The sequence below is a fragment of the Pezoporus flaviventris genome, unplaced genomic scaffold (genome assembly GCF_033815535.1).
Source record: "Pezoporus flaviventris isolate CSIRO_AGI_PZ_B2104156 unplaced genomic scaffold, CSIRO_AGI_Pfla_v1 ptg000050l, whole genome shotgun sequence".
NCBI lineage: Eukaryota > Metazoa > Chordata > Aves > Psittaciformes > Psittacidae > Pezoporus > Pezoporus flaviventris.
Genome location: NW_026892598.1, coordinates 3,019,980 through 3,034,354, shown reverse-complemented (window position 1 = coordinate 3,034,354; position 14,375 = coordinate 3,019,980). Strand labels below are relative to the sequence as shown.

Here is a 14,375-nt window from a genome sequence, read left to right as displayed (position 1 = left end):
AGATCCACTCCTCCTTTACTTACATTGATAGTATCCTTATAAAATCCAAATTTCTGTTTGGAAATTAATTTGATCAACCCTAAGAGAATTAAGAAAGCAAGTACCATCCGTCATGCTGCTTAATATAGGCAAAAGTTACTGTTCATATGTACTGCTATTTTGACAAATATCTTCCAGATAAGCCATTTTTTGAAGGAACTCAAAATGCACAAAACCCCCAGCAAGAGTATAACTACATCATGCCATCTTGGCCATCATTCTAGAAACTAAGAAAAATTTGTTTTTAAGGTACTGAAGGAGAAGACCATTCTCTGTGCGCTACTGCACAGACAACATCAGACAAAATGGAGCCAGACATGGGAAAGATCTTTCACTCAAGTATCCAGCTGGCACAAGGACCTTTTACCTGTAAGCCAAATCAAACTATTTTCCAAATGTTATAGAGATTTCATGCAGTTAAACATAATTACCTTTGTGACAGAGAAGACTGTATGAGTAAATTTAATCTCACAATGATACTGAAATTTAAATCAAGAATATAAGTAAGTTATTTTGTTCCAAATTTTGGCTTTAATGTGAAGTGACATCTTAAGAGCACTCTGTTTCTAAATACTGGAGGGAAAAACTGCCATGCAACTGTGACAAATGGATAGCCTGAAAGAGTACACAGATGTCACAAAAACCTCTGTCCAGAGACATGCATATCTTTTGACTGAATATTTAGGCATATGATGCTCCTGTATATGTTCCATGTAAATGGTGAAACAGCTCATAAATTATACTGTGACTTTCAGGTACACTTCAAGAAATTTGTTCAATTTCTACAAAATGCAACATATTCTGCATATTCTCTTTGACAATTTCCAATGAACTCCCAAAAATTTTCTTTTTGGGTATCCCACAAATCATTCCTCTCAGGCAAATTATGGCACCAGGTGACATTCCAGAGTCATCATTACAAGCCTCAGGATATCTCACTGCTGCTATAATGGGAACTGCTGCAAACATGTAATATTCCACCGTGGCAAGAGAAGCATAATTGCTTCTGCTGAGCAGTGGCTGTGTGTATGTTCTATCTACTTAGGATCCTCTCAGCCTGTGCAGAAGAACCTCAATTCAGAACTGCAATGCAAATTAGCTCTTTCACAGTTCAAACCCAGAAATCTTCTTACACCCCTTACACCCATGTAATAGCAGTGTCAGAATTTCTTTCATCAATTAATGTATGAAAATATATTAACTTTTATGCACTTTTGAGAATGCCCTTTCTTTGTATTAACCAAACAATATGAGAAACAGATACTAATGCTATGGGATATTACATGCTAAGGATAAATGTCCCAAAAGAAATCAGCAGAACTACCCACTGAATGAGCTAAGGCTCATCATCTGCATATAATCCTACACAATGTCTCTTTGTTCCGTGACTACGTCAAATGACACCTCTTTTAAAAACGTCACCTCTGTATTTCATTAAGTCTCTTTCCTGTTACTATATAAACAGGTTTGGAAGAAAATAAATATCCTGTAATTTGATATATATATAAATATTTGAGAATGCCACAAGTATATTCTGGGAAAAAATATTTTTAATGTTTCACAATATTCGGACCTCTTTTTTAAAATATATTTTTAATGAGGATAACTCTGATTGTATACAGTATTTCTCTACTGTGTTTTTTACATGCATTTTTAGACATAGTTGATTGACAGGAAAAGAAATTAAATCACAAAAGGACTATGTCCTTCACAGACAGAACTTCTTATACCACATTCCACATTTCTGGGGAGCGAGAAAAAGAAGAAGTTTGGCAAAAAAATCACAAGTACAGGTACCTTATCTACCTCACCCCTGCCAAACTTTAAGTTTTTAGAGTGCTCCTAAAGAAATTCAGCCAAATTCCTTCAATAGATATTCTTTCCCAAGAGCTGGGCAAGAAAGCAATGAACGTTAAGAAGGAAATACTGCCTCTAAAAAGTAAATCAGAATAAACACAAAGCTCTCATGATTGTTCAAGATAACAAAATATTTTTCACATGCAAAAATTGTGATAAATGAACCAGGGCAGAAAAAAGCACTATAAACAAAGAAAACATTACTGATACTATTATTTATCTGCAGAAGACAACTTTCTCACATAATAATTTAGCTTGTGCAAAGACTGGAGAATTTGATACATAACCTTGACACTTGCATTTATTAACTAGTTGAAAGAATTGCAAGCTAAATACCTACTAAATCTAAAAAACATCCACCAAAACAGATACCTCACTTTTCTTAATGAATCTGTGATCTAATCTATATGTTTATATTAATCATCTTTAGATACGATACTATATGAAGTTAAGGTTAAATTCACTTTCCAAACTACAATTTCTCTTGTAGGAGAACCTGGTAATTCAAAATATTTAGTACCACATATGCAGATTGTTTTGAGAAAGTCCAACAACTACACAATAATTCCTTAGGCTATATATTTCTTTAATGTACTATGAAATCAAAGATCTACACAAAACATAGAATATTTTGCAGTGGCCTCCTTAACACTTCATTTGTTTTATAAAACTATTTACATCAGGCCCTTCTGCCTACGCAATCATTTCTGAAGTGTTTTCACCAGGAATCTGTCACTACATTTTTGTCAGAACTCAAATTTTTTAGCATCTTCCCAAAGATGCTAAGAGAATTCAACAGTTTAGCACTTGTCACATCTTGCAAAATCAAATAAAATTGCCAACTCTTTAGACTGTCAAATACAGTATCAGCAACACCTGCAGACTTTCATAGTTTAGAAGTATCACCAAAGTAAGCAGTGCTTTTGAAAGTTATTTCAGATGCTTATGCCCGTCTGCATACCCTAAATCCTTAATGTTACATATAATGTGGAAGGAGTAAAATTATGGAATCACCAAATTTTTAAACAATTTCCCCCAATGTTTGTCATCACTTACACCATGCATGGAAAATGTATAATATGCAGAAAGTATTTGTCCCCAAAAGAAGTTTAGAAAATAAACCTGAGAACATTTATTTATTTATTTATTTATCAAGCCAGAAAACAGAATATTCTGGCCTACACTTCAGTAACCAATCTCTGCAGTATTGCTTTGTTGCTTAGTTTCTGCAGAAACTAAGTAACTTACTAGATAAGTAACACAAACTTTTACATTAATGAAAATCTTCACCGGTAAAAGTTATTTAAAATGGCATTTCTTAAGATGCCAAAACCAGGCTGCTGACAGTGACAGACAAGTTTCAGCCTCTAGTGTTGCAAGAAAACTGAAGAAAGTTTTTATGAACGTCTTCTGCTTCCCTGGAAGACAAGACATTGGACTTGATGTCAGAAAATAAACTGAGCTCACTATATCAGAGTACAGCTTTAGGCAAGCTGCCTACCTTCCTTCTTTGAGCTTGAAGGTCTCTATCAGTATGATGATATTTACCCAGTACAGTCAAGCACTTTGAAAGGTGGAGGAAGGGATGCTGGAGAAGCTGGAGACCGTATCAGGAATGGTAAGTGCTGTTACTGGAGATAAGAAGTGAATCTTCTTTCTGATATTTTTTTGCGATGTGTATCTAAAAAAGCTATGGATATGGTTAAGTAGAAAAAAGCAAACAAGAATTATGACAATCTCTCTTACATATAGGGATAAAAGAGAATCAACGTTCCCTTCGCTATTTCCCCTGTGTTTCTTGTATGAATATTTACAAGCACAAGAAGAACTACCAAAAAGAAAGAAATAAAAGAAAAGCAGAGGCCCTTGATATACTTAAAAGAAAGAAAAATAGTATGGTCTTCAGTTACAACAAATAACTGAAATAAAGTCCAAGTGCAAACAAGCTGTAGTTCTAAATATAATACTTCAAATTCCTGTAAAAGAAGGCAGCCTGAGACTGACCCAGATGACATAAATATTGAGCTAAAAAAAAAAAAAACAAAAAAAAACACACAGAAAAAGCTAACAGTGAAATTGTAAGGGGAAAAAAGCTAAGATGTAACAGAAGACAGTACTGATCTAGTCATATTTGCACTACATATTTTTCACAATTAATTGAAATACTACCTGGTTAAGGTCTCAGGTTCTGAAATTGCAGGATTTTGCCTATAACTAAAGAATAAAATATCTTAATACTGCCATTATGTTATGCAAAAATAATTGTGCAAGTTGTAGAGGGTATGGCTGACACTTCATAAAATGACTATACATTTTTAGCTAATTTTCATGCATTGTAGTCTATTGCATTTAGAGAAAGAAAAATCCAGAAATTACTTCTGGTAATATTTCTCTTACTCTTCTTAACATTTAAAAAATGAATGTCAGGCAGCAGATCAATATTTTATGCAGCGCTATTCTTTTAATAATTAATACAATAGGAAAGTGCTGCAAGTAAATTCAGTCAGTGAGCAGAATACAGATCTAGAGAATGGGGTCATGAAACGAAGGAAGAAAATTTAATTACATGTATTATCACAGACATTTAATTACCTGCAAATATCAGAAAACTGAAAGGGAAAATTAAATACCTCACTGTCAAAAAGTTGCATCAACAGAATGACATTGTTCCTTGGAATCTACTAATTACTTCTGCTTTCTCCAATGTTTGTTTTTTTTTTTTTTGTTATATGTGAATACTAGTAAGCACTTCCTTAGATATGGAAAAAGAAGTGGAAGAAGCACCACAGAAAAACTTTGGCAGAGGCACAAGGGAACATGTAAAGAAAGATTAAAAGAAGGAAAAAGCTTTCAATTAATCTAGCTATTTTAAAGCAAGGTCAATCAAAATGAAAAATATTTCCAGTTGCCTTTTTACAAAGTGTTCATATCCCATGAGTACTTCAGCATGGATACAATGATACAAAACCTTTCTACCAATTGCTCCTCAATTGTTCTAGCAGCAGGATATTCAGATATTTGGCAAAGAATTTGACAATAATTATGAAAGAAATAGCAGAGAAATAAAAGCAAAGTTTCCACCAAAAAGTGAAAAATGCATATAGTTCAGGCATCTGGCAAACTACCCGAGACCTTTCAGTCACAACGAAAATGTCACTATATTGAGAAGTAATAAATACATACTTATGACCAGAAAAATGTCAAAGTGGACCAATGTCATTCAAATTAACGTAAATGTCAGAAGGAAAGACTCCTGTTGATTGCTTAGCATCATATCTCAACTGTGCACAAAGTCTTGACCCAAAGTAATTCCCAGTTCTCTCCCTCTGATCTCAGTCTTCTCAAACAGCAATTTCTACCAGTCCTAGCATTTAAAAAATTTGTTTTTCAGGGTTCATAATATTATTTTGTTTTTAATGTTTTAGTTGTAATGAGACAGCAGCTAAAACGTGAACATAAAACATTTCAGAATATTTAATAGATTTTTATGAGTATCTTTATCCGTCGGGTCACCATACAGCAGAAGATATGAACTTCTTACTTAATGAACTCAGTTTGTCTTACTGTATCAAAAATTACACAATTTAAAAACACCAACATAACTCACAAACAAAGACTTCTACAGCCTACAGGTAACAAGGATTTTCTGCAGCATTAATAGTAAAATCACCATTGTCACACACACAGATAAAAAACATTTATAGAACAAGTCAGTGAAAGGAAAGCAAGGTATTTTTCTTCCATTAGTATAAGGATCCATGGTTGAACGCATACCACTTCCTGGGACCTACGTTACTACAGCTTTCCTCACAGTAACTTCTAATGGCTGGCATTTGTCACCCTGGGTTCTGACTTGCCTCCTGCCTACCCTGCACCCTTTATACACCATGTTCCCTCTTTCCTTTGAAGAATTAAACTGGACATTGTCCATTTACTTAGGTTCTCTTGCACTCACGAAAACTGGAATTGTGACGAACGAAACACAGATAGGAAAACAGAAATTCAAATGGGAGTATATTGGAAACTGTAATAAAATGTATTTACTACCTGGCACTACTTATTATTTGGTCCTCGTATGTTCATTTGCCTAAGTCCCATAACTGTTGAGGATGAAAGAACATAATTTTTCTCTGCACATTCTCAGCTCACTGAATAGGAGATTTTATAAAAATACTTCAGAAAGTAAACATCAGAAAAGGCATAAACTAAGATACAGCCAGATAACAACAGTGACTCTTGATGTTTTGCTCTTTTGTTCTGGGTGTTTTCTGTATGCAATGTTTTTCTATTTATGTTTTTATACTAAATGTAATCCTGTCCCAAGTTGTTCAGGCTGTTGCATTACATGAGTGTATTGCATTCATGTCTGTAAACACAAACTATACTAGAAAAAGTTTTTTACTTCATCTAGAACGAAACTAACTAATGGCAGATTGCATTTTAGAATACCTGTCTGCCCCCACAAAGAAATTATTCTAGTTTTTGGACATGTTTTCAGAAATAGACTACTACACCTTCAACCTTCTAGGCTTGAAAACAGCAAATCTCCAGATAAAGTTTTATTATCTAAACATACGAGGGGACTAGACAACAAAAACTACTTTAGTTAAAAAGCGCATCAATGTAACTTTTCACATATCTGTACCCATTACAGTTTGTGTATCAACTGGAAAACAGAATTAATTTCAGCTTCTGCTCAACTATGCATGCTGACAATCTTGTATCGATAATTCTGGCACTCCTCCAAGTTGAACTGCTGGAAGCTAAGAGTAAGAAAAAGTTGCCCCTGACATTGCTAAAATGCTCTTTCATTGACTGGAATTCAAGAAAGCATATAACCTTGACATTGCAGATTTCTAGAGCCTTTTTAGCAGACAGCACATTAACTATAAACTGGTAGCAACACTTTTAATTAACTAGTTTATGAGGTCAAAGACCATAGCTTCCTGTCATTGGCAACACCTTTCCCAAACCTTCCCTTTCCAATGAAGACAATAAAGTATTTTTTAGTACTATGGTATTACAAATTACAAACAACCTGGTTATATTGTCTGCTAATTGGAGAATGTTTAGTTGTGCCCATCTTATGCATGAAGTGAGAATGTTACACTCAGCAGCAGTCAGAAAGGAGTAAACACACTTTGCAGAAAGGAACCTGTTATAAATACAGTGCTGAATAATTGTGTGGTACCTTGAAACTCTGAAGCTTACTGTCACAAATTAGTTCGTAAGCAAATAACCCTGAAGGTCTTGGCTCAAAACCATTACGTCTACCTGCAAAAGTACAACCTATTTTAATAGCTTTATAATAGTGCATTTTACTGCAGAATTCCTAAGATCTCATATAAATAGGGGTAACTTGCTGTAAAAAAAAAGTTTTTTTAAAAAAGCATATGGTAGCATTTACCTCACCTACTAGTAGGTCACATTTTTTTCTAGTTCATTTAGCAGTTCATTTCAAGGCCATAAAACTATGTAACAAAGAACACTTAATTCAATTTGAAAAATAGGGGAAATTTAATTTAAGAGAATGTTTAATTACTCCAGGAAGAATCTGGTTAGGATGCCTGAGCTAACAGCCCATCATTCATAGGAAGACATCATAAAAACCTCAGGGTTTTGCTTTTTGTTTTGTTTAAATGAGTCGAAAGCACTTCAGCAAAAGAGCATTTCCAGCAACAGGGGGTTCCTAAACTTATCTTGTTTGATAAAGAGAAGAGAATATGTGCATGGGCCTAAAATCCTGGTATCATTTGAGAGCAACCTGCAGACTATTCCATGCAGTCAGGCCCAGCCATTTGGAGCAATCTATCTGAAAGGGAAAACCTTATTTACCACAGCTCACCACCTATTACATGTCTCCTCAGTCATTCCTACGCTGGCGGCATGGAGCACCTTCCCACTTCACCCACTGGACAGAGAGACACCACTGTGCTGCTCCCTGAGCCTTTCTGAGCTTGTCTTGGAATCTTCACAAGGTGAGGAAGTCTCAGCACAGAGATGAAGACCTAAAAGTTGTACATTCATCCTTAACTGCCACTGTTCTGGTAGCATGGGGCAGCAGGGCAGACCTTGATGGGAGGACATGCCCTGCTGCCCCTGGCCCTGTCACACACAATTTCAGACAGCTCCACAATAGACCTGCTTCAAGTGCATGCCCTGGTAGGTTTGCATCCTGGGCCATCACTACAGGAAGACCGGGACCGCTTAGCAGAGCTGGGGAGTCCAGCTAGTACTGTGTTGGAATAGGAGGGCACGACCAAGTGCTCACCACTAAGAGAACAAGCAGCCAGCAGTTCTGAGCTGCCCATGTTTGAAGCTGCTGCCCAGGCTGTGGAGGAAGGGAGGACACTGCCAGAGAGTTGGGAAGCTACTGTCCCAAATGGGCACCCCAATAGCTGGGACAGGAAAACGGGGGACCCTGATGCTGAGTAAACAACACAGACAGATCAGACCACCCCACTTCCAGTACTTTACTTAGAAAAGAGAAGTCATCTATCCTTCACTATGAGGGTAGCGAGGCACCGGAACAGGCTGCCCAGAGAAGTTGTGGATGCCTCATCCCTGGAATTATTCAAGGCCAGGCTGGGCAGGGCTCTGAGCAACCTGGTGTAGTGGAAGGTGTCCCTGCCTGTGGCACATGGTTGGAACTAGATGAGCTTTAAGGTCCCTTCCAACCCAAACCAGTCTGTGGTGCTATAACTACAAAGAAGGAATTCAGACCTGTGTAAAAGAGGAATACCTCTGGTGTAACAGGATAGTATTTAAACCTGAAAAGCTACATATATAATGCTACAAATAAGAGAAGCCTGCTCATATATTCCCAGCAGTAATGAAACAGCACAGCAGGCTTCAGCTTCCTGCAGCTGTTTTCTCAAAACTTGTTTAATGGCATTAGCTTACAGTGTGGCTCCGCTATTTTAAAGGAAATTTGTCTTAACTTTCCTTAAGTTAGCCACAGAACATAGTACCAAAAGAATGACAGCAATTCTGCCATCTGTAGACCATCAAGCACAGCACAGAAGGTCCAGCTTTGCATTAGAAAATGTAACTACACAGTATTCCCCATAACACTCATAAGAACCACTGTCTCCTAATTAGTTCTCAGCTTAACAATTTTGCAAAAGCACACATGGCTCTTTTACTAGAATCTACAATGGGGAAGATTTTATTCCTCTTCAGCCTTCAACTATTTAGATGGCATTAAAAACAAAATAAAATAAAAGTTTTATGTATATGTAGAACAGTTATCTAAAAATAAGCCCATGGCAATCCACCTGCAGTTCATATCAGGGTTACTGAAATGAAGTTGGCAACTATTTTAAAATTCATTTTATTTTTCTGAGATTAAATTATCAAAAATTCCTTTTATTAATAGGATGGTTCTGTATTCTAATGAATAAATCTGTATTAAGAAAAGTTGAAATTACCTTTCCAAGACAACAAAACCTTCTAGACGACCACAGGCTATCGAATAAAAAGTGTTTTGCTTTTGCTCCCATATGCACCTATCAGGACTTCCAAAAATGTGCTGCAATAAAAATAAAATTCCCCATACTTCCCAATATTAACTAAAGAAAGAAGATACTAGAAGATACCTACTCCTTTTTTTCAGAGCTATAAGCACTTCTTGTCCAAGGGACTTCAGCATTTCAACTCCAAATTTAGCTGTTTCACTCACAGTTATGTGTATATCTAACTATAATAATTGTTACTATAAAAATACAAATGCTTAACTAACTGCAAACAACTAAACTGACACATGTATGAACTGTCAGATGGATTAAGCATGAGATTTACAAAGTCCTTGAATCCATTTTATCAACTCCCCTGATACTTTTGACCTTGCTTTTTTTTAAATACAGAACGTAAGTCCCTTACATTCTGCATAATTCTTTTTCCCTCTCTATGAAGTGACACTGTCTCTCTTTGGACAGAAAGGAATCTCTGGAACCTCATGGCAAAGTAAGAACCGATCCCCTGGCTTTAGGTAACAAGAATTTTGTCTTGGGATTCAGGAGTTAATCACATCTTCTCCCACTGCCTTTGGCATAATACAGTAGGAGCTTTTACTGCCTCTGAATTCGTGACTCATCACAAAAAAAAAAAAAAAAAAAAATATGTGTTTCAGGATTTGCAAGAGAATTTTTTGTATACATTGTAGAAGACTTCAAACTAGTTGCCAAGGCAGTAAAATACAAACAGGTGGGATTTATCACTGAGCAGGAATTGACTCACATCCAAATAAATGCTGGACAGGGTGTTACGTTTCATGTCATGGAAGTAAGTCTACAAAGACTGCAGGTTGAGAGTCTTGTATGAAGTTCATCTATAATCACATTTGATCACTATTACTTAACAGAATGTCAACTAATTTAAATCCCACTTCTAATTAACTTCAAAAGGGTTAAAAAATTAGGATTTCTGCCCTGGACTTCCAAATTATTTTTTTTTTAATTTATTTTTTTATTTGTAGTAAAGAAGCATTCCACATGTCATTGGTGAAGCAATTTTAAAGCAGACAGTATGTGATCCACAATGGTAATGCTTAGGGACATGCCAGCTTAACATTTTCAAATCTGGTCCTGAATTTGAAATACTGTCTTGCTTGTACATAAAGTCCAAACTGTACAGAGATAATGTAGTTAGATACTTGGGTTCTGCCCTTAATTGAAAATATCTTTTTAAGTAAATGGAAAAATTACTATCAAACATCCAAGTTCACAGGCTTAAGGACTGCAAGAAAGCCACTACCTACCTATTGAGCAGTTTCTTACATGAATATTTAGTATCTGCTCAGTGATATGAGAAAAAAGATGGAATGAAATTTTTAAACTAAGGACCAATTCTGCCATCTTTTATCTGCACAGTAAAATTCTAAGTAAACTCAACTTTTCAATAAATGAAACTGATTTGTCACATGAGTAAGACAAGTAAACTCTGGTCCTAATTTTTCTTCTTAAATTCTGAGAGCTAACTTTAAAATTATGCTTCTAAAATTAAAGCACGCATAGTCATCCCCTTTTTATAATGAACCCTGCAGAACCACCACTCCACTAGAAAGTGGCTACAAAGTGCCTTTGTCAATAGCAGAACTTTCACAAAAGAATCTGCAACAAAATTGTTTCTATAAGATGAATTTTCAGGTGGTGAGGTCAAAAAAGTTTGCTTCAGCTTTCTCATAAGATGAAGATAAAAGACCTTAATAAAAGAAACAGTTATTCTAAAAATAGAGTGACATGGGGACAGCTGGAGAAACACAGCTTGCACTGGGGAGGAAATCTAAAATAAAATGAGGGGTGTGATCAAGTACAGAATCTGCAAAATCACAGAAGTGACTTTCTAAGTCAAACAGTCCAGCAGTTAGAAAAAAAAAAAAAGACACGAGACTAAGTAACATAAGAGATCATTCTGAAGTTTAAACAAAAAGAAAGCCTGGTTAAATCAGCAGTAGGTGTACGGAAAGGAAACAAAAAAGAGCAAAACGTTGTCCGTTTTCTGTCTTTTTAAAACTAGTTTATACCAAACACACATAAAGACAACGATAAAACAGAAGTTGTAGGTATTAAATCTGCAGAGGAGAGGTCAGCCCTACTGTGCAGAAAATAACTCTAGAAAACAAACAAACAAACAAACAAAGACAATGGAGTGTCAGTTTTAACAAGTTTTAGTACTGAAGGAGCCAACAGCAGTTGTATTAGCATGGCAAAATGATGTGATTGGAGGCTCTTGGAAAAATTACTTCGTATCCTCCTCTCTCTTGAAAGGAGTCTTATTCTCACCATCAATTGCTATTTCTCATTTACACTAACACCACCCACTCAAGGGTCCAGCAAGTTTCAGGGCCTCAGTGTCAATCTCCTCAGTGTCACTGTCCCCCACATTATTTCATCTTTTATTCTATTTATATTTTCTACTTTCTCTTTTGGGGGAGGGATGGCACAACAGACTATTTAATTTGCAAAGTAGATTTACATGTCATTAATGGGAAAAAATATAAACAGAAGAAGTCTATAATAAAATATATATATAAAATACTTCCTCTGAATGTTTTTCTAGCCTCCAACAACTCAGGGATCTCACAGGCTGGAAGTGATCCCTTGGCATTTAACAATAGTTTAATCCTTGATGGATTTTTCTTGCCTTACTTTGTTCAGTTACTTTCCAAACTTCAAAAAATATACAAATTCCAACTGCTCTGGCACATGGGTGAAGAACTACCACTTTCTCATCTGAATTTCTCACTACTTTTTTCTTTCAATGCCTTTTATTTCATGTGTTGCAAAAGACAGTCATTGATTGGTCCATATTTACCCTCTGTGTGTCACTTATGCCTTCATAAATCTTTATTATGCTGAACCAGTTGTCTTTACAAACTGAAGAATACTCCACTTTGCTGTTTGTTATATGCAACTCCTCCTATTCGATAATTTCTTGGCTTTCTTTGAACCTCTTCTAGTTGTTGGGTTGGTTTGGTGTTTTTTTTAAATATGAGGGCTGTCGGCTGTGAAAGAGACAACATGTATGCAAGCAAGCAGATAGGCATCTAACATTAAACTTAATTTTTTAATGTTTTGGGCAGTGTAAACTTAATTTTTTAATGTTTTAGGCAGTGAAGAGAGATTTTTATGGAATTTGTTATTATAATCAAAAAATTTCATTGCTCATGAGTAAAATGCCCAGTTAAAAGCTTTTTTTTTTTTTTTAAGTCAAATCAAGATAATTTTTGGCATATGCTTTCCTTAACATTTGTCTACAGTGAATTTCTTGTACTATGTTAATGTTCAGTTACTGAGCTTCATAGTCTTTCTAGAACTCTCTACAGCTGGCCCTTCTCATTATCGTTGCAAACAAAATTTCATTAGGACATTATCACTTGACTAGTAAACACTTGTTTGTATTAATTCAGAATATGCTGAACAGCATGGATTCACTAGCGCCAAAAGAGGCCTCTGCACACTGCTTCACTGAAATTGCTTCTGAAGGAGTCATGAAGCAGGTGAGTAAAGAGCTTCAGGTAACTTGTGAGACATGCCATCTGTTTTCAACAGCAGTACTGGGCTAATAACATATTTATCCACAGATCTTCTAATTCTATTCTTTAGCATCTTTTCCATTAATTTATTACGTAATTACTGCAGCATCTCTGGGTATGTGGGAGGATAAGCAGAAACACAGCCAATAACATGTTGGGACTATGATAACCTTAGCCTGTGGAGATGTTCAGACTTCCTCATGCTCACATTCTCCAAGTCTTTGCTGTTGACTGGGTGAGACGGCAATGAGGCATGACTGTGCTCAGAAACCTGATGATTCTAGAGCTGAACACAAATTCTGTGGGCTTCTTTCAAGGGGCATCAAATGTCCTGGAAGTTTAAAGCATAGGTTTCTTCCTTAGAAGGGGCTGCATGTGCTTATATATACGTCATGATGTCGAGTACATACGACATTAACACCTTTTCTGACACAGATATTTTATTTGTCTGCTAAGAATTACTAGGTGCATAGATCAACAAAATAAGTATGATTTTAAATTACATGGCCCTCATTACAAATGTTTATAGAGAGATCCTGCTTTGCATCAATTGAAATAACTTCTAACTCTTACAGGTTGCTCTTCCCCTAGGGTTACTGCAAACAGACGCTCTCAACACTGAACAAAAACACTAGCCTTCAAAATCTCTAAACATTCACCAAAATATTGTGACCAGCATTTGCTAAAACATCTCAATAACAATCAAAGTCTGTACATACACATGCTTGTCATTTCTGGGTGCCATATATTCTCAAGTCAGCATTTGGTACTCTGGCTTCTCTTGCAGGCAAAGAAATACACAAATAATTTTGAACTGTTAAAACAATGAGCAAATGCTCACACTAGTCAAGCAGATTTTAGCATACAGTGCAAGCTGAATTGAATGGTAAACCTCAAGGCTTAAAAATTTTCTGTAAGAAACCAGATTCTATCTGATTATACCAATTTTCATATAACAAGGAAAGTATAAAGAAAAAAATTTTGTCAGAAATTGCGAAAGCATGATGGGAAAGGAAATTGAGTTGAATATTTGAATAACAGCAGTGCTGTGATTAATGTGTAAATAGATGAGATGATTTGTTGGCATTATGCTACTGACATTATTATGCTCCTTAAGTAGCAGAGGAGTGCATCAACAAAGAATTACAGAGTCAAAGTGAATATGAAGCTACCCCAGCCTCAAACAATGCCCACCCATGCACAAGCAGGCACACCATTCAGACTTGCAGTGAATTAAGCTAGAAGCAAAAAGTTATATATACTGTGTAAACAGTAACATTACAACTGAAATACTCTATGAAAACTTACTGCACTTTTCTGAGACATTTACTCTGTGACTACAAAGTATCAAGGAATTATATATTATTAGGTATAAATGTTACGCATGACAACACAGGAAGAAAAAGCAAAATACTTAAAAGTGAACTACACTTTACACCTCTTT

The 14,375-nt window shown here is 35.8% G+C and overlaps 1 protein-coding gene across 5 annotated transcripts in view; it reads right to left on the bottom strand.

The window, feature by feature from the left end:
• DTWD2 (DTW domain containing 2) overlaps positions 1-14,375 on the bottom strand; it is an 87,939-nt gene that overhangs the window by 13,781 nt on the left and 59,783 nt on the right. Inside the window, exon 5 of one of the 5 annotated variants that reach the window (XM_061468697.1) lies at positions 9,242-10,225. The exons of the other annotated variants lie outside the window; for them this stretch is intronic. Within the exon in view, the coding sequence (XP_061324681.1) occupies positions 10,172-10,225 (54 nt within the window). The 3' untranslated portion in view covers positions 9,242-10,171. Of the gene's footprint in view, positions 1-9,241; positions 10,226-14,375 lie in introns of those variants that run through there. 5 annotated transcript variants of the gene reach the window in all.